We start from the raw sequence: 21,069 nt of genomic DNA on the forward strand, positions 1-21,069 counted from the left end.
ACAGATCAAAATACGTTTTCACCAAGTCTAGCTTGGCAAATCATTGGATTTATTGGGCTTATTCCCAGAGCCGCCATAGGTAAGGGATTCCTTACTGAAGAGTAACCCAACGCCTTGAGTATTTGGGGGTGGGAGTGTCTCTTGACTATTCTGCTGCTTATGCTCTTTTTTTTCCCCTCCCAATTTGATACAAGCTAAAGTTATCTGGAAAGAGAAACCTCAATTAAGTAAATGCCTCCATAAAACCAGGCTGTATGCAAGTCTGTGGGGTCATTTTCTTAATTAGTGACTGATATGGAAGGGCCCAAGCCCATTGTGAGTGATGCCATCCATGGACAAGTTGGGCTGTATAAGAAATAAGGCTGAGCAAGCCATCAGGAGCAAGCCAGTAAGCAGCATTTCTCCACAGCCTCTGCTTCAGTTTCCACCTCCAGGCTCCTGCCAGGAGTTCCTGCCTTGACTTCCCTCAGTGATGAAGAACAAACAACCTGAGAGTTGTATGTTAAAATAAACTCTTTCCTCTCCAATTTGTTTTTGGTAATGGTGTTTTATCACAACAATAGAAATCCTAATTTGGACAGCTTCCTAGCTGCAAGGGAGCCTGGTAAATACAGCCAGGCACATGTTGTGTGGCAACCTCCTCTTACTTGAAACATTCCAATAAACTTACTGGTCACCAAATTTGTCTTCCATGATATCATTTACTTTGGTCTATCATCAGTTCTCTACCTGGGGTGAATATATATTTGTGTCATGTGTCTCCAGAAAAAGTGTCACGGAATGCACATTGTAATTAAATGAGACCTCTGCTACTAAAGAACATATAGAGATAGATACAGCCTAGTCAACTAGCATTCTTTGCTATCCACTTACACCCTGGTGGTAAGGGCACAGATTGTGGAGAACAGAAGTTCCAGGTTGAAGATCATTTTGCACTAGTGTGTGGGAGAACCCTGAGTACAAGGGTTTGTGTGTGTGTTCTATTTGCCCAGCATCTGTAACAATGCCTGGAATACAACAGTGTTCAGTAACTATTGAATGATGGTGGCCCTGGCTGATGCAGAACAAAGAAAACACTCTTCTCACTGTTCAAAGCATGGTAGATGTCTTAATAGAAAAATATTGTCGATGCTTTCCCAATTAATTACTTAGAAAATTATCACTCTTGCCTCTCCTGCTTCATCAGTAGGACAATGAATACCCTTGTCACCTTTTGTGGGGTTAATAGCCATAGTACCTCCTTCAACCCACTTACGAATAAGTTACAGAATCAAAATGTTTCAGACCTAACATTTGATGTTTCCCCATCAAGAACATTCTGGTACATGAATATCTCTAATAGTTAAACACATTTGCTAATTCCATCGACACTCTATTATCTAACACACTCCTTCTGTAGATTTGCCCACTTAGAGTAATAATGGTTTTGTTCTTTAAAAAACATATTGTATTTGATTCACAGACACTGAGAGTATCATGGTGGCTAGCAAGGTCTGGGTTGCAGGGCTGGAGAGTACTGTTCAGGGGGATATAAAATGTCTGAAGGGGTAAAAGAGGTGGTTTCAGGTTCTATTCTGCAACATGGGGTTGCAGTTAAAATCATTGTGCCCAGACAAAGGCTCAGTGGACAAAAGCACATGTTTTACAAGTCTGATGACTTGAGTTCAATCCCCAGAGCACTCAATTGAAGATAAGAACTGATCAAATGTCCTGACCTCAGTTTGTGCCATGGCATGTGTGCCCTCCCTACAAAACACCACATACAACAATAATAATTTTAATTTAAAAAGGAAATGGCCTAGACAATAGATTTCAAATGTTCTTGTGGCAATAGAATATTTGATGAGGGTTGGGAATGTAGCTCAGGAGGCAGGATGCTTGCCCAGAATGACAAAGCCCTGGGTTCTATCCACAGCATGAAGTAGCCCAGGTGTGGTGGCTCAAGCCTGTAATTTGAGCACTTGGGAAGTGGTGGCAGGGGAATCAGAAGTTCAGGATAATTCTTGGCTAGGTAATGAGTTTGAAGCCAATTGGTGCTACAGGAGACTTTGCCTCAAAAAATAATGTGGTTGGCGGTGGTGGCACACACCTGTAATCCCAGCACTCGGGAGGCAGAGCCAGGCGGATCTCTGTGAGTTTGAGGCCAGCCTGGTCTACAGAGCTAGTCCAGGACAGGCTCCAAAGCTACAGAGAAACCTTGTCTTGAAAAACAAAAACAAACAAACAAACAAAATGTGGGATGGAGGTTAAAAGCACTCACTGCTCTTATAGAGGAGCTGAGTTTGGTTCCCAGCACCCATGTTCACAACCACCTGCAACTCCAGCTGCAGGGAATCCAAGGCCTCTGGCCTCTCTGGGCAGTCCCCCAAACACATATACAGACAAACACAGACAAAATTGAAAAATAAAATCTCTTTAAAAGTAAGAAGTCATACATATCTGAATTGGGTCAATTTAGCTATAACACAGTGTATCTATGTTCCAAAAATATTATACTGCAATATATATGTATATTTAAATTTTTAAAATTACAATTTATTTTATATGTGTGAATGTTTTGTCTGCTTCCATATCTGTATAATGTGTTCCTGCCTAGTGTCCTTGGGGGCTGGAAGGGAGCATTGGATCCTCTGGGATTGCATCTACAGGCGGTTGTGAGCCATCATGTCAGTGCTGGGAACTGAACCCGGGTCCTCTGCGTAAGCAGCAGTGCCCCTAACCACAGAGCCCTCTCTCCAGCCCCCTATTTTGTTTATTCTGTTTTTGTTTTGTTTCTTCTGAACAGGGCTGCCCATAGCTATGGCTAACTTTGAACTCACTACATATTGGAGGATGGCCTTGAATCCCTCACCCTCCTGCCTCCCCTGTGTGGGACACTACACCTGGGTTTGTAGATGTATGTCATACATGTATGTCATTGTACTCTGCCCTTAGTTAGTCCCATGACCATGTATCCAATTCTCCTCTACTACTCAGCCTGAACCAGCTCATCACAGCTGGGGCTCAATGTCACATCTCCTTCTCTCTGATCTAGAACAGTCTACAGCCTTTCTGTTTTGTTTTATTCTTTTGTGACATTGACATTTGAGGAGAGTCCAAGGTAACGCTCTATCGACTATTTTCCTTGGATTCATCTGGTTCTTTCTTGTTGATTTAAGTTCAGGGTAAATATGAATTTCCCTAGAATAATTCAGAAGTGGTGCTGTGTCCTTGGTACGACCCACGGGAGGGAACACCGCGTCTTTCCATCTTCTTGTGGGTGATTAGGAGAAGCTGGAGCTCGCTTGGTGTCTTCATCACAGAGGTTTCTGTCCTTGGCTGTGGAGACGGCTCAGTGGGCCAAGCGTTTGCTGTACCTGCACGGGGGCCTGAGTTCAGATCTCCAGCATCCACATAAAGGTCAGGCACTGATGAGGGGGTGGAAATAGGCAGGGAGGTGAGCTTAGGTGAAAGTGAGAGACCACCTCTCGGCCTTAGCGCCATCTTCCTTGGGACTCCTGCGCCAGGAGAGCGAAGCGGAGGACGAAGCGCATGCGCAGGCTGAAGCGCAAGAGGAGAAAGATGAGGCAGGGGTCCAAGTAAACAGGGCTTGTGCAACCGCGAGGCCGGAGGAGCCAGAAGCAAGGGATGCTGAAGGCCGGGACTTTGGTGCAAGTCGCTGGACGGTGTGGTACTGTCGCAGAAGTCTGATGGACCTGGAACATCACCACCGGCTCGCAGAGACAGCCCGAGAGACTTTGCTCTCATTACAACCAGACCAGTCCTGCCGGCCCTCTGCCCTGTTTGTGTGTGTGTGGTGTGTGTGTGTGTATTTTTGTGTGTGGTGTGTTTGCAAGTGTGTGTGTGGTGTGTGTGTTTGTTCGTGTGTGTATATAGTGTGTTTATAGGTGTGTGTGTGTGTGTGTGTGTGTGTGTGTGGTGTGTTTGTGTGTGTATGTGTCTATATGGGGAGGCCAGAGAATGACCTTGACATTCATATTATTATTATTATTATGTTTTTTTCCCAAGACAGGCTTTCTCTGTGTAGCCCTGGCCATCTCGGACTTTGCTCTGTAGACCAGGCTGGCCTTGAACTCACAAATCCACTTGCCTCTGCCTCCTGAGTGCTGGGATTAGAAGTGTGCACAGCCACCGCGCGGCCACATTATGTTTTAAAGGATAGTTTTACTTGTTCTCACCAGCTGTGTCCATGGTATCTGTGCATGGTGCGTGTGTGGGGAGAGGTCAACTTCGTTCTCTCCTCTCCCCTCTGTGCGGGCTCCAGTGAAGCCAGCTCGGTGGCATCTCGATGGTCCCTCATCCCCCTCCCCGCCCTTTGTGAGACAGGGGCTCTGACTGAACCCGAGGCTCACCCCTTAGGCTAGAGCGGCTGCTGGGAGAGCCCAAACACCCCCTTCCTCTGCCTGCTCAATGCTAGGGCTACAAGAGTTCACCACTATGCCCCACTTTTTGCACAGATTCCAGGGGTCAAACTTAGATAAGATTGACTTATCTCTCCAGACCCCTTCATGTTTTCCCGACAGGGTCTTGCTATATAGCCCAGGCTGGCCCAGAGTTGTCTGTGCTCCTCCTGAAAGCCAGAATGTTAAATGTGGGGTTCAGCAGACATCTAGCCCTCTCCATTTCTCTGAAGACCTTTTTCTACAGATTGCTCACAGTCCTAAGCTCTATTTTTCCCTACCACCATTGCCTCTCTTGGTTCAGAATTTCTGGGGAAAACTGGCCCAGCGACGAGGGTTCAGGACCATGGACAGGGAGTAGAACCATTAACTGCAGAATAACACTACTTCAATACTGGTGCCTTGCCAAGGATTCTTCTAAATTATTTACATTTATTAACTTATTTTCTGTATTTTTTAGGGTTTAATGGTTCTTACTATGTATACCAGGTTGGCCTGCAACTCATTATGTAGCCCAGGCTGGACTTGAACTCCAGCCTGCTCACCTCATCTTATATGTTCATGAACTTCATTTGCTACACCTTTCTGCCTACAGAGGCTGGAATACTGGCATATTCTCAGGCTGCTGTCCTTCTAGGCTCTGCCTTACATTAGATTTCTCCAATCAGGTGCTCTTACACAAGGTGTGAATGAAGAGCCTGGAGAAAGCCACACATCAGTTTTCAGATCAGCCATTTTTTTTTCCTTCTTCCTTTTGTAAGTTCCTTGGTGATAGTCCATTACTGTGGCACTTCCTGGCTGATGGGCCTTTCAGGTCATACTGGAGGAAACTAGATGTTAATGAAGCAGTCAGCATCCTGGCCTTAGGAAGAAATGGATCCCTGGAGGCTCCTTGTCAGTAGCAGGGCTCTTGGAGTCATTGTGTCTGAATGGTCAATGTGGAAGCCACTTCTTCGGCTTTCTTGACATTTTTCTAAGCCACCAGACACCTTACAATAGATTGTTTTCTGCAGTAATCAACTATGTGAGCATGGTAGCACATGCGTGTAAACCCTTGGGAATCTTGGGGGGGGCTGAAGCAAGATGGTCATCAGTTTGCAGCTAGCCTGGGCTATATAGCCAGCTCTGTCTCAAGAAAGCAAAACAAAATGAACTGAATCTCTTTCCTCCCTCCCTTCTTCCCTCTCTAGTCTCATGTAGCCTAGGCTAGCCTGGAACTCACCTCATGGCTGAGGCTGACACCTTCTGATCTTCCTGCCCCTGCCTCCCAGTGCCTTTCTTTTTCTTCTAGCTTCTCTTCCATTCTGCTCTAGGTCTGGGAATCGAGCCTCCCTCTGTCTGTGATTGCCATCCGGTTGGGTTCAAGTGACACAAGGATGGAGAAGAGGAGAGAGACAGAGCAGTCCCACTTCCTGCTGGGCCAGGGGCTGGCTGTCAGGTGCACACTTCAGAATCTGTTCTCAGAACTGAAAAGGACCAGCCCACATGCCTTCCGAGACCCCAGTGGCTCTGGCCGGAGCTGCCCATGGGCTTTGTTGCTGTCCATCAACCTTGCCCCACATCTGTACATTGTTGCTTAAGTCCATCAACACCCTACTGACGGTGGTGAGGCTCAGTGACCTGCCACCGATGTGGAGCATCTCTGGCCTATATTGGTTGCTGCAACAGATTGCCGTAGGCTTGATGGCTTTTAACCACTCAAAAACAAACAAACAAACAAACAAACAAACAAACTTCTAACAAGAGATGAATGCATCAGCACAGGGTCCTAAGGCCTCCATGTACAACAGGATGCTACATGACGTTGAAAAGGAAGGATAGTCTGGCACTTCTACACCGTGGATGAACTTTGGAGACATTATAGGTGGCATGTAGGTGACTATATATCCTATCCTTTATCCCTAGAGATGGAACGCACCTGGACCAGCATCCACACCTCGTGTCACAGCCCTGTGTGCTCATGTTATTCAGAGTGACACATTCCCATCGCGAGGACAGAGGGACCCATGGAGACCACGTTCACACACCTGTCACACTGTGGCCCATGGGACAGTGTCAGCCGCCACTGTGGCTGTCCCCAGGAACCCTTACAGCTGCTCCCATGCCTCGCTGACTCTTGCAGACATCTCCAGTATCTTCCTGCTTCTCAGTTACAGCAGTTATTAGCTCTGCCTCAGTGACATTGCTCAACATGCAGAGGAGGAAGCTGGGAATTAGCGCATCACAGGGGAAATGTTTTGATCTTTGCACCCGATGAAGACAAGATTCCTTTGCCCCATGTGCCCTCAATGGCACTGGGGAGGATGTAGAGGCTTTGAGAGGCTGTGGTGTGGTCTGTCTGTGAAAATGTTTCTGCACAGCTGCCCGGGGGGGGGGGGGGGTCAGGAGAGTTGGTTCTCTCCTTCTAACACCGGGATCCCTGGGACTAAAGCCTTCAGGTTGGACTTTTACCCTTCAGAATTAGCTGTGTAGACTGGTTTCCAATTAAAAGAGATCCACCTGCCTCTACCTCCCAAGTTCTGGGACTGAAGGTGTGGGTCACCACCACCACCCATTTCTGTTTATATGTAGTAGTAGTAACAGTAGTGTGTGTGTGTGTGTGTGTGTGTGTGTGTGTGTGTGTGTGTGTGTGTGTGCATGTGCTGCAGATGTCCATGGGTAAGGACCATCAAGAATGGGGCTGAGGATGTGACTCAGTGGGCCAGTCCTTGCCTAGCATGCATGAAGCTGTGGGTCTCATCCCCAGCACTGAATAAAACCAGATGTGACCTGGTGGTGGTGGCACATGCCTTGAACCAGAGCATGCAGGTGGGTAAGGAGTTCAAGGACACCCACAGCTACATGGTAAGTTTGAGGCCAGCCTGAGCCGCAGGAGACTGTGTGTCATCGTGAAACCTTGTCTTTGGGAACGGGATGCTGAGTCACCTCTCTGAGCAGCACATTTTGTCTTCACGCAGGTTCCAGAGGAGGAGACGGCAGAGTGCAGAGGACTTGAGCCACCAGGGGTTTTTGGTGAAGCAGGAGGGCGATTGTTGGAGCCTAGAACAAGGGTGTGTGTCTGCAACCCAGCATTCCAGAGGGGAAATGAGAGAAACAGGAGCTTGAGGCCATCAGACTACATAGCAAATTGGAGGCCAGCCTGGGCTACCAGAAGCCCGGTCTCAACAGCCAAAACAAAGGAGAGCAGAGAGAAGCCTGCTGCCACACCTGCAACCACAGAGAAGAGACTTTCCCAGAACAACCCAGGAGGGGTCCAATAGGAACAATTTGCTCCCCACTCAGAGGCAGAAAGCAGTAGCCCAGGCTAGACCACAGAGCTCAAGGCAAGCAGGAGTGTCCCCTGTAGAGCCCTTTGCCATGACAGCAGAAGAAAGAACTGATGCCGAGACTCACAAGACACACCACAAAGGTCTTTCCTCATTGTGTATTTGCAGAATGTTTACAAAGAGTAGAAAAATAGACATCTTGTGGGGTCTGAGTCTGAGAACCCACACACATCAATAAATACTTTAAAAGCCATGGGTGGCTATAAATTAAGGCGGGGGCTTTGTGCGTCCACATGGTGCAGAATTCCAGCAGCTGGCAGCAGGGTCTGAGGTCAGGCACACTGATCTCCGCTGGCCACACACTTCAGGTCCCGGATGAGCAGGCGGAAGAGGTTGGAAGTGACAGAGTCCTCCAGGCAGCTGGGGGTCTCCTGAAAGGACAGGGCTGGCTCAGGGGCTGCCAGGACTCAGGACTCCCAGGCTCTGCAGACCCCAGTACCCTCCCCAGACTCACCTTCTTCTGGGCCTCCTGGAGTCTGTGCAGCCAGCGTGAGAGGCGGCGGCTCACAGGCCTGGGCTCTGCTGTGGGCTGAGGCTGCGTCTGTGGACAGAGGAGGGGACTGTGAGCCTGCTGCTGGGACACAGGGAAGCCCAGGTGGCTGAGGGACAATGTGGGGGAGCCAGGGGCCCAGGACTCACACAGGCCTGCAGCTGTGAGTGGATGTGGCGCAGGGTGTGAAGAGGCTGGTCCAGGATGGGGACCAGGGCTGAGTCAGTCATGTTCTCTAGGACCTTCAGTGTCAGGGCCAGCTCAGCCTGCAAGGCCCTGGGGCGTTCCTGGACCTGAGCAAGGAGACAGGAGAGAGAACAAGTGAGGGACCCGGGGGGGGGGGGGAGGTCAAGGGAGACAGGCGAAGGGGACAGTGGACAGGGACAGCCAGAGGTAGAGGGCAGGGGACAGATGAGGGGACAGATGACCATAGCCGGTGTAGTCAGGTTGTGGACAGGTCATGGACCGCTAGTGAGGGAGAGAGGGAGAGTGGCGGCCCAAAGGGCACCCGGATGAGGGCTGCTGAGGGCGGCTGTGTCCAGCCCCAGCTCACCTGCAGCTGCTGCAGGTCCCAGGCCCTGGGGAAGAGGCGGGAGCTGCAGTTCACATCCTTCTTGCGCAGCCACTCCTCCTGGAGAGCAAAGACACAGCTTAGATCAGATGGGATGGTGAAGGTTAGACCACTGCCGTGGGGCTGGGGAGAGTCACAACAGGAAAAGGGAAGTTCACTGCCACAAAGACAGAGGCTCCTCCATGGCAGCAGATACCAGACAGTCCCTGCACTAAGAGCAAGAGATAGCCCAGTTCTGGAAGGGTGGAGGTCATCTTACTGTGGGTTAGCTCACTGAAGGAAGGGTGGACATTAGCCCACCACAGGACTGGGGAGGCTTAGACTACCACAGAAAGGGGGGGGTTCTGTCCCCACCCAAGAGGGATGGAGATGAAGCCCACTGTAGCAGGGGTGACAGTCAGCCTAGCGCAGCTAGGGCTGAGGTTAGCCCACTTGAGCAAGAGCTGAAGTCAGTCCACTGCAGTAGTGTGGAGACCGCTCTCATACCAGTTAGCATAAGGGGTGAAGCCCAGAAAGGGAGGGGTGGAGGCTAGCCCACACAGGAGGGCAGAGGGCGACTCACTATGGCATCCTTTGCCTTCCTGAAGGCCTGCAGCACTTGCGGGCACAGAGACTTGAACCGGGCTCTGTGGCAATCCTTGGCATCTGGTGGGAGCCTGGTCGCCCTGGGCACAGGATCAGCGCGGGTTCCCGTCAGCACCGCGGCCAGCAGCAGGAGGAGGAGCACGCGGCCCCCAGCTGTTTCTGGGTCCCAGAAGGACAGAGTGAGTGCTGGAGGGTGGGGGCTGTGCGGACGCGCCCCCGCGCACCGATCTGGGGACTCACCTGGCTTCATGCTGCTCTCTGGGGTCTGTGAGGAGAGGGGGATTCGGGTGCGCCCTCGAGGCTGGCCCGGGGTTCCTCGGTCTCGCTGGGTGTCTCTGGCCTGGGTCTTCCCCTGTGGCTCTCAGCCTGTTGCTCTGTTCTGACTGAGACCACTCTGCTCCGAGTGTGCGTGCACTGCCATCCCAGCTCCATGCTTTTAACCTGGCCTCGTGGGTAGCCCCAGCTGATGTAGGAAAAGTGAAAACAAGGCTGGAGATTGACACCAGCCACCAGGGGAGCCCAGACTGGGGAAGCCCAGAGCAGGGCGGGGCTAGAGCAGGTGAGACACTATAGTGAAAAAGAAAGTGACCTGGACTCAGATCACCTGGGGCAAGGTGAGTCAGGAGAGTTCCCACAGGAAGCTCAGAACAAGGGCGGCAGCTTCAGGACCTGGGCTCCAGACCTGAGGTCCTGTGGCAGATCTCTCTCTGGGTACAGAGATGATACAAGTCTAGAAAGTCCTGCCTTCCTCTAAGTGTCCCATCAGGGAGTGGGCAGATCCCCAAGAGCTGCCCAGGAGAAGGAACATTGATTTTCATGCATGCCTGGGAGGTTCAGAAACAGGATCCCCAAGACCCCACTTCCTGTGGGAGGGAAGTATGCAGGTGGCCAAACGCACCCTGAACTACATTCTGTTATTCTTTTTAGGCCATGAAAATGTTAGACTCCCTAAGGCATTTCCATCCATTGTTTGGGTTGATGCACTCTCTGGATTCTGTCCCTACCCATCCCTCTTCCCTTCTACCTCTATAGTTTTCAAATTTCCTGTCACATGTGTTCTCTTCCCCCTCCCTCCCCCTTCCTCCCACAAAACTTCATTTTCCCCCTCAAGGTCTGCTTTCTAGTTTCCTGACGTGTGCTAGGCTCCCGTGGGAGGGAATGTGAGATGTCTGTTTTTCTGAGTCTGGATTACCTCACTTTACTATGATAATATCCTGTCCATCCATTTCCCTGAACTTTTTGGAGTTTCATTTTTTTCTACGTGGCTGAGTGAAATCCCGTCAATAGATGCTTTTCACTTTTTTCATTATTTGTTTGTCTGTGGCGAACAGCTAGGGTGGGCTCCTTTTTTGTTATTGTGACTAGAGCAGCTAAAATCATGGATATGCAAACATCTCTGTGGTGGGCCTGAGAGCCTTTCGGGTTTTGTTCAGGTGTGGTAGAGCTGGGTCCTATGGTTGTTCCTTTTTCTATTTTGTTTTGTTTGATGGTTTTGTTTTTTGTTTTGTTGGTTTTTTGAAACAGGGTTTCTCTGTGTAGCTTTGGAGCCTGTCTTGGAACTCATTCTGTAGACCAGGCTGGCCTCGAACTCACAGAGATCTGCCTGCCTCTGCCTCCTGAGTACTGGGATCAAAGGCGTGCGCCACCATTGTCCAGAGCACTTTTTTAAAACCTCTCTACTGGCTCTTACTGAGGTTACACCAGCTCACACCCTCTATCAGGAGATACGGTAGATAAGGGCTCCCTTCCCCAACATTTGCCCTTTGTTTTCTTGCTGATACCCCTTCTGACTGGGTGAGATGAACTCTCAGAGTAGTTTCAATGTGTATTCCCCTGATGACTAAGGATATCAAACGCTTAAAATGTTTGTTCATTTGCATTTATTTATTTTTTAAAGATTTATTTATTATGTATACAGTGTTCTGCCTGCATGTATGCCTGCAGGCCAGAGGCACCAGATCTCCTTACAGATGGTTGTAAGCCACCATGTGGTTGCTGGGATTTGAACTCACGACCTCTGGAAGAGCAACCAGTGCCCTTAACCTCTGAGCCATCTCTCCAGCCCTCATTTACATTTATTTGTGTTTTTTCATTTCAGAACTGTTTGGTTAATTCATCAGATCATTTATTGATTGGCAGGTGTTTTTTCCTTGTTTGTTGGTTGTTCAAGACTACCTCACTAAGTAGCCCTGGCTGGCTTGGAACTCTCTGTGTAGACCAGACTGGTCTTGAACTCGGAAATCTACCTTCCTTTGCCTCCTGAGTATTGGGATTAAAGGCATTAAAGGCGTGTATTACCACACCCAGCCAGCTGTGTTTTTTGTTTGTTTGTTTGTTTGTTTGTTTGTTTTCCCTCCAAGACAGAGTTTCTCTGTGGAGCCCTGGCTTTCCTAGAACTCACTCTGTAGACCAAGCTGACCTTGAATTCACAGAGATCCGCCTGCCTCTGCCTCCCGAGTGCTGGGATCAAAGTGCTGGGTTTGCAGTCCTTTCTATGATCTAGATATTAGTTCCTGTCTGATGTACAGCTGGCAGGGATTTTCTCTCATTCTGTAAGCCCATCTCTACACTCTGCTGCAAGTTTCCATTGCTGTGCAGAAACTCTTCACTTTCATTTATTTATTTGTGTCTGTCTGTCTGTCTGTTTGTGCAAGTGCCTGCTGGTATTTATCTAGCAGTTTCGGGATATCAGGTTTCAAGTTAAGATCTTCAGTCCACTTTCGATTGATCTTTGTGCAGAGTGAAAGACATGCATCTACTTTCTTTCTCTCACGGGTGTGGATCCAGCTTTGCCAGCATCAAATGTCAGGCATTTTCTTTTTCCTATGTACTGTTTTGTTTTTAATTCTCTGTGTATGGATGTTTTGCCTACATGTATATATGTGCACCATGTTTGTGACTGGTGGGACATCAGAACCCTTGGGATTGGAGTTCCAGGTGGTTGTGAGCCACCATGTGGGTGCTAGGAATTGAACCTAGATCTTCTGGAAGAGCAGCCAGTGCTCTTATCTGCTGAACAATCTCTTCAGCTCCCAATGTATGTTTTCTATGACTTTGATAAAAGTGTGTGCGCTTAGCTATTCAGGTTTGTCTTAGTCGATGTTCTGTTGCTGTGAACAGACGTCATGATGACAGCAACTCTTACAAAGAAGACACTTAAATGGCCAATAGCTAGGCAGGAAGAGGTTAGGCGGGACTTTGGATAGGGAGAGTGCTCTCTGAGATGAAGAAGAGCGAGTCGACAGTCAGACGCAGAGGAAGCAGGAAGTGTACAAGAAGATAAAGTAACAAGCCATGAGCCGCGTGTTAATACATGGATTAGAAAACATGGGCTAATTTAAGTTGTATGAGCTAGTTAGTAAGAAGCCCAAGCCATCAGCTGAAATTTTATAATTAATAAGAAGTCTCTATGCGGTTATTTGGGATCTGGCTGGCAGGACAGAAAATTCCACCCACAGTGCTGGAGAAGGTGCTGAGAGTCTCCATCTGGATCCTCGGGCAGCAGGAAGAGAGAGAGACCGGGCCCGGCTTGAGCATCTGAGACGCCGCCGAGGCCCACGCCAGTGGCTCCCTTCCTCCCACGAGAGCACACCTCTAACAGTGCCGCTCCCTGGTGGACCAGGCCTCCCAATCTGTGAGCCTCGGGGGCCATTTGTGTTCAAACCACCACAAGGTTCATTTCTGTGTCCTCTGTCCTGTCCACTGGCCTGCACATCTGGGGTCGGTGACAGCACTGTGCTGTCTGTCACTACAGATCTTTGTATAATGTGAGGAGGTCAGGCATTGGATACCCCAGCAGGGTTCTTCCTGCTCAGGACTGCTTCGACTCTTCGCGGTCTTTCCTGTTTCCATTTGAATTTTAGGATTGTTTTTTCTAGTTCTGTGAAGCACATCATTGATTTGTTTGTTTGTTTTTGTTTTGTTTTACAAGACAGGGTTTCTCTGTGTAGCCCTGGCTGTCCTGGGACTCACTCTGTAGACCAGGCTGGCCTCCAACTCACAGAGATCTGCCTGCCTCTGCCTCTGGAGCGCTGGACGAAAGTTGTGCACCACCACATCCAGCTTTATCATTGGTGACGGGGCGCACGGTGCTTATATAGATCACTTATGGTAATATAGTCAGTTTCCCAGTATTGATTCTGAGAGTTCGTGAGCCTAGATGTCTTTTTATTGTCTAGTGTTGTCCTCAATTTCTTCTTTAAGAGTCTCTCAGTTTTCATTGTAGAGAGGCTTCGCCTCCCTGGCGAGGTTTATTCCTAGGTTTACCCTTGCTTACTTATTTCTTTGCTAGTAGATTTTGTTCTTTGACAATTCCATGCACAGATAGGATGCATTCTGATTACTCCTTCCCCTTCTCATCTGCTCCCCACTATTTATCTAATTGAAACAACTGTGAATGGAAAATTCATCGTAATTTGTTCTTAGCAAGTTTATTATTGGCATAAAAAAAGACCTACTGATTGTCTTGTTTTGTTTGAGATAGGGTCTTGTGCAGCCAGGCTATCTTCACATCAATGTGTTGATGACCTCAAACTTCTGATCCTCCTGCTTCTATGTGAAGGCCGGGATTACAGGGAACGCCGTTCTGGGAATCGAGCCCAGGGCTTCATGCATGATAGGCAACAGTCCATCAACTGATGGCGGGTGTAGCCCCAGCTCCATAACAGCTGCCAGAGCCTGTAGGTTGCGCTGTGTCCTGCAAAGACACTGAGAGTATCTGTCAGATCTAATGTTTTCTGGCGGAGTCCGGAGGGTTTTTTGTTTTGTTTTGTTTTTCATCCGCCCTCTCCTCACCTTTGTTTTTGGGGAAGGGGAGGAATAAGTTTCCTCTATGTAGCCCAGGCTGGCCTTGGGTTCTTTGTGTAGCTGAGGATAACTTCGAGCTGCTGATCCTCCTGCCTCTGCCACCATGCCTAGGAAGATCTGCTGTGGGATGGGTGTGACCAGGATATCAATGAACATGTGTGTGACCAGGATCACCTTGTCCAAGGTGACAGACTAGAACCCTGGAGGGACAAGCAAAGCCATTTCTAATGGAGCGTTAGAAAAAGATTTATTTTATTTTTTGTGTGGCAGTGTTTTTCTACATGTATGTTATATGTGCATCAGTTGCCTGGTGCCCAAGGGAGCCAGAAGAGGGCACAAGAGCCCGGAATTTGAAGTTATAGGTGGTTGTGAGCCGTCGTGTGGGTACTGAGAACCAAACCCAGGTCTTTAGTGATCTTAACCATGGAGCCATCTCTTCAGTCATGATTTTTCCATTCCTTAAGATGCTCATGTGTGCTAATTTCACAGGCATTTTGTATATTTTAAAAGGTCTGGAGACCTTTTTGTATATTTTTAGGTCTGGAGAGACAGCTCAATGGTTAAGAGCACTGGCTGCTCTTCCCAAGGACCCAGGTTCAGTTCCCACCAACCACATGGCAGCTCACAACTGTCTGTAACTCCAGTTCCAGGGGATCTGTCACCTTCACATCAATGCACATAAAATAAAGTTAAATAAATTTTGAAAATTAAAAAAGATATGCATCTATGTGAGTAGTTCATGGCTAGCTCTTATAGCCCAAGTTAACCTGGAACTCACTATGTAGCCCAGGCGGGACCCAAATTCATGAACCTCCTGCATCCAGCTTAAAAATGCTAGGATTTGATTCTCTTCCTAGCTGATTTGTGTGAAGAAAGGCAGGCAAACAATTGCCTTCATTTAGAGACCCTTTATCCCAAATTTGGTTGTTTGTCTCTGAGTGAAAATGCCATCAGCAAGTGTTGATTCTTTTTTTGTTTTGTTTTGTTTCCCTGTGTAGTCCTGGCTGTCCTGGAACTCGCTATGTAGACCAGGCTGGCCTCGAACTCAGAGATCTGCCTGCCTCTGCCTCCTGAGTGCTGGGATTAAAGGCGTGCACCACCACTGCCTGACTGAATTCTTCTATTGAACCATTTAATATTCTAACACACACTGGGGCCAGGCATGGTGGCCACCAAAGCCCTTTGGTCCAGCTACCGGTAGTGGAAGAGATGTTAGCACCCAGTGTCCTCCGGCTGGGATCTTCTACCATTCGATGTCCACAGGACATCCAACCCCACTATATGGTCCCATTTCTGCTCTCACAAGAGGCCATAGCATCAGAGACCAAGGCCAGGGCTCCAGCAGGTCAGTCCCCTTCCTCTAGAGACACTCTCAGGTTGGCTAAGACTCGGGATCCATAAATGGTCTAGGATCACGGTCACATGCAGGGGTGGAGACTGCCTGGACCCAGCAGACCGTTCCCACCAGCATCTCTCCCCCTCACCTGCACTATGCACTCAGTGCCTGCTGCTGCAGCAGGGCCTGTCTCCACTGTCCCCTGGATGGTGTGCAGAGTGACGCCCACACTGGGCAATGGTGTCTGGATGGGCTGTGACGGCTTTTATGGGCCTGGATGATCAACAGTTCACAACCAGGCTTCCCCAACTGGAATAACCTTTACAGATTATCATCTCTGGCTCCAGGCCCATGTGATCTCAGTCAGCTTGTGAGAACGTTACTAACAAGTAATCCTGTGCCAGGATGGCAGCTGCCCAACCCTCAGATAACAAACCTCAATCCTCCTCTCCCAAGTCTGTCTGTCCTTTTCTTTACTGTAACTGTAATCAGTCCTTCTAGAAAAGTCACTGTCCATCGAGCTCTACCTACTGGATGCATGCACATCATATATTTTCATCATCAGAAACCTTCTAAAGGTGAAGTCCCACCATAATCAGTTCTATAGTGAAAAACTGAGCCCCTAAAACACAAACAGATTTCTCCTACATACACAGGTTTCTCTATGTGCCAGGGAGTTGGGTGTGGCTCAGTGGTAGAGCCCCTGCCTAGAATCCCCCAGTGAGGGGCTGGGGGTGTGGCTCAGTGGTAGGGCCCCTGCCTAGAATCCCCCAGTGAGGGGCTGGGGTGTGGTTCAGTGGTAGAGCCCCTGCCTAGAATCCCCCAGTGAGGGCTCAGTGGAAGAGCACTTGCTTTAACCCATCTTGAGGTGCTGAGGATGTGGTTCAGGGCTATAAGGCTTGCCCAGCAGGTGCAAGGCCCTGAGTTCCATCTCCTGCTCTGGAAAAGAAAAAATGTTTTTTCCTAATGCTGCTACAGTCCCCCAAACCTTTATTTCTAACTCTTTCTATTTCACTCTGTTGTTCCTGTATATATAGACCTCCTTTTCATCTCCTTCTCTATCCTTGTCTGTCTCTACCCATGTATCCCTCCACCCTCCTCTTCTCTTTCATATAAACACCCTGATGGATGTTTCTGTCTCTATTTCAATGTCTCTGTTTTGCTCCAAACATTAAAGCTACTACATCTTTTCCTGATAAAATTAGAAAGTTGTGTTCATTGAATAAACCTTGATAAACACAGAGAAATCTGAAACAGTGGCGGGGTACTCAACATCGCCTCCCTCATATCCCACTTCATCTCACCTGCAGGAGTTTTCCCAGCGCACAGGGAGTCCCGGTGTATTTCCTTGTGGGTGTGTGCACTCTGGTTGTCAACACTGGCTGGTAAGTATGCCATCCACAGAAAGCCTTCAACCTGGACAGCTGCAGTCAGCCTCGGATCCCACCTCAGGGAGGTGAATCTATTTTTGACAATTTGTAACTATTTCTCTTCCTTTTCCCCTGTCTGTGAGCAACATCTTCCAAATTGGATCCTCGCTGTCTTCACTTTGGTAGCCTGCCTTTTACATCTTTGCACTCTCCCACGTCTTTAGTTACAGTGTATGGGTTAGGACCCAGCAGGAAACAGATGGCCTGATCAATTTAGGATAATTGGAGATGAGTTTGAAAGGGGGAGCATTTCTGAAAGGGTTGGCAAGCAGAAGAAAATGATAGAGGTGAAGTCAAGGCCCTGGGGCCAGCATGGGGCCAGGGAGGACACTGGTAGGTCTATGAGGATGGGAACAGGGTTGTGTCATTGCTCAGCTTGGGGAGGAGGAGTGGGGAGGGGACCCTGTGGCCTGAGTCACCTGGCGCTTGTCCTGCTGGAGGAAGCAACTGCTGCGCTCCTGCTCCTTGGTTCCTCCCCCCTCGCAGGGACCCTTGGCGTGGTGGGGCAGGTGGCGGGCAGTCCTCAACGTTTTGACTCCTGTGTGTCCCCACAGTTCTGGCCCTCCCTGCTGCGCGGTCTGGAGCTCTTCCTGGGCACCGCTGTCACCCGGCAGCTGCTGACAGCCTGCTGCCCTGGGTGCCCTGGGTGCCCTGCCTTCGGCCCTGCAGCTCCGCCTCTTGCAGTCCCGCCCACCTTGCACCTCTGTCCTGCTGGAGACCCAATTTCCTGCCATCTCATGGTCCCCAAATCCAGGGCTGGGTTTGGACTGGGATGTTTGGACGGATTAGGGGCCCAGGCTCAGCCTTCAGTGTCCTCACTTGCTTCCGGTCCTGCCTGAGGAAAGTCCTCCAAGACTCCGGAAGATATGGCACAAAAACCAGAAAGCTGTGAGTGCAGCTGACCCTGTGGGTTAGAACGAGGGGGGGGGGACGACCAGTTAGGGGCAGTGGGATAGAGGGACAAGGCGATAGGCTGCCGAGCACCTGCGAGGAATTTCTGGGGAAAGCCCTCCTGACCGGATCCCTTCATCTCCATCCACGACTGCAGGACCTGCCTGCCACCAAAACACTGTCATCTTCAACCTCTTGATTCTGCTTACGAGGGGTCTCCGGCTCGTGGTGCTCTCAGGCCCCTGTGTCTGGCCACCCCATCCCCTCCCAGCACTGCTCCTGTCTCCAAAGAAGAGACCCCGTCCCAGGGAAGATGATGACATTCACTGCAATGAGGTGGCAGAGCTGCTCCAGACTGGACTGGAAGAGACACCAGCTCTGCCACCAGGGCCACAGCCGGCTTCTGAGGTCAGGAGACATCTCCTGTGTGCCTCCCTCCATATTCTCTGAAGACTTGAAACACACACATGTGCACATGCAGGAACACACACACACACACACACACACACACACACACACACACACACACACACACCTCTGTTTTGGCGTTCTGTGGATCCAGATTCCTGGACCCCACCCTTGGAACCTCTTTCCCTAAGGTATTTAGTAAAGAAAGTCTAAATATCACTGAAGAGCACTTGTTGACTCTGTCATACATTTTGTTTGTGTGTTCTCTGTGCGTTTGCTGTCCTGTCTCCAAGTGTTAAAATACATTGCAGCTGTTAACAACTCTTTCTTTGTATTATTCACTTTGGATATGATCATTCAATCATTCTTATATGCATTCTACAGATTTTTTGTTTGTTTGTTTGTGTTTTCAGGCAGAGTTTCTCTGTGTAGCTCTGGCTGTCCTGAAACTGTAAACCAAGCTGTCCTGGAACTCACAGAGATCTGCCTGACTCTGCCTCCTGAGTGCTGAGATTAAAGGCGTTCGCTACCATCACCAGACTCTACAGATTTTTTTTTTTTAATGAGCTGTGCAATCATTGATTCAAACTCAAACTCTGCTTTTGAAAAGTATCTCTTAGGGGTAGAGAGATGGCTCAGAGGTTAAGAGCACTCTGCTCTTCCAAAGGTCCTGAGTTTAATTCCCAGGAACCACATGATGGCCCACAACCATCTATAATGAGATCTGGTGCCCTCTTCTGGCATGCAGGCAGAACATTGTGTACATAATAAATAGATAAATAGATAAATAGATAAATAAATAAATAAATAAATCTTTTAAAAAAATCTTTCATTTTTACTTATGTGTATATGAGTGTGTGTGCACTTAAATGTGTATGGATTCCTGCAGAGGCCAGAAAGGGCATCAGGTCCCAGGAGCTTGAGTGACAGGCAGTCGTAAATTGATTGATGTGGGCAGTGGGATCCGAACCCAGGCACTCTGCAAGGACAATACAATGCTCTTAGCTGCTGAGTCAGCCCTCCAGCCCTGATTCTGCATTTTAATTAGAGCATAACTCCAGGAAATGTCTCCTCTAAGAATCTCAGTTTCTTCATCTAGAAGAACATTATTATAATTCCATACAAGAACCCCAACAATCCAGGCTGCTGCCATTGCTCTTGGCTGCCCAGCAGACTTGATGAGGAGGCTGTACCACTCACATCATGGGCTTTGGCGAAGGACGTGGAGAAATGAGTTGGTACTGCCCAGGAAGCTTCTTCTCGCGCTGTTGGCTAGCATTCATCATCCTGGAAGGTTCTACATAGGCTGCTGGGGAAAATGTTACAAGCAATCTTGCGCAGCTGTGAACCCTGTGAGCAATAATAATGACCAGGAAGGCAAGACAGACCCATGGGTCAAATTGCGGCATGACTATTATGGCGGAAACCAACTCATTTCTGATTGGACTGAAGGTCTGTCCACAGGAGGAATCTCATGCCTGGTGCTGCAAATTGGTCAAAAAGCCCATGATTGGGGAGTCTACAGGCCAGAGGGATGAACCTGATAATTCTGTTCTGCTAAGTGGATATTAAATAACAATTTAAATTTAAACCAGCAGTTCTCAACCTGAGGTCACAACTGCTTTGGGAGTTGAACAGCCCTCTCACAGTGCGCCACCACTGCCTGGGCTGTGAGCCTGAGTTCAAGGCCAGCCTGGTGTACAGAGCGAGTTCCAGGACAGCCAGGGCTACACAGGAAAACCCTGTCTGGAAAAACAAAAACAAAAACAAAAACCACCAAAAAGAGGGGAACTAATTGGGAAGGAGTGAGGATGTGGGAGGTGGGTCTGGGAGGAGTTGGGGTAAATATCATTAAAATACTTTGTATAAAATTCTCAAAGAATTAATAAAATATATTAAAATAATAATTCCATAGCAAAGGCGTTAGAAAAACTGCAGTAGTACTTACACAAAGCTTCCAGATGGGTGTTTAATGGTCTTAGTAGATACACATAAATATGCAAATGAATACATTTTCCTGTAATCTTTGTTTTCTTCTTCCAGCCCCACCCCCAGGCCTCACCAGCAGCTTCTGGGCAAGCACTGAGCCGCACCCTAGCCCTTATCCAGGATATTGAACTATTGACCTCTCCCGGGTATCTTGAAGGAAAAAAAGAAGGGGGGTGGTGGGGGCACCTGTCAAAACTGTGTCTCCTTTTCTCCAGTCCTCTGATAGAGGGCACAAAGGTGAGGGCGCACGGGCTTCTCTGTGGCCCAGGGAGAACACAGCGACACGCCACTCTCACTGGGTGTGTGATATGTGACCCTGGGCAGGTCTGGACAGCTCTCTATGATTCTGCAGTTGTTTTTCCTTGAAAAGGTGGGCAAGCCACAGTCAATTTGAGGTGACCTTGGTTTTTCAAAACCGTGTTGACACACAGCCTCCTTGACAGGTGGACATGAAAGTACTCCACAAAAGGGGTGCCTAGATCTTACTGAGTGCCGCCTGGGACTTAGTCTAGAAGGTTCCTCTTTGGGCTTTCTTTCCTTCTGTTCTGACCGTCACCTGATGATCTGTCCCACAAGGCATAGCAGAGATCAAAATGGCCCCCTGAACCTGTGCTTTTGCCGGCTTTCCTTTCTTTTCTCTCTGTCTCCATCTCTCTCTCATCTCTCTCATCTCGGGTTTGTTTTGTTGTTGTTGTTGTTTGGTTGATTGGTTTTGGTTTTTGTTTTCTGAGACAGGAGTCCTCTGTGTAACCAGCCTGGCTGTCCTGGAACTCGCTCTATAGACCCGGCTGGCCTTGAACTCAGGCCCACCTGTCTCAGGCTCCCAGGCGTTGGGAC

The 21,069-nt window shown here is 48.9% G+C and overlaps 1 protein-coding gene across 1 annotated transcript; it reads right to left on the reverse strand.

Annotated features, from left to right (window-relative positions):
• Positions 1–7,998: 7,998 nt before the first annotated feature.
• LOC102912907 (interferon lambda-2-like) lies at positions 7,999–17,678 on the reverse strand. The gene is made up of 7 exons (XM_042268349.2): positions 17,364–17,678; positions 15,663–15,767; positions 9,350–9,637; positions 8,770–8,847; positions 8,366–8,509; positions 8,181–8,267; positions 7,999–8,097 (listed from the first exon to the last, which is right to left on the reverse strand). Exons 1-7 carry the CDS (start codon positions 17,676–17,678, stop codon positions 7,999–8,001), a joined length of 1,116 nt encoding a protein of 371 aa, XP_042124283.2.
• Between the last annotated feature and the right edge of the window lie 3,391 nt (positions 17,679–21,069).

Source organism: Peromyscus maniculatus, chromosome 1 (assembly GCF_049852395.1).
Source record: "Peromyscus maniculatus bairdii isolate BWxNUB_F1_BW_parent chromosome 1, HU_Pman_BW_mat_3.1, whole genome shotgun sequence".
In the NCBI taxonomy this organism is placed as follows: domain Eukaryota; kingdom Metazoa; phylum Chordata; class Mammalia; order Rodentia; family Cricetidae; genus Peromyscus; species Peromyscus maniculatus.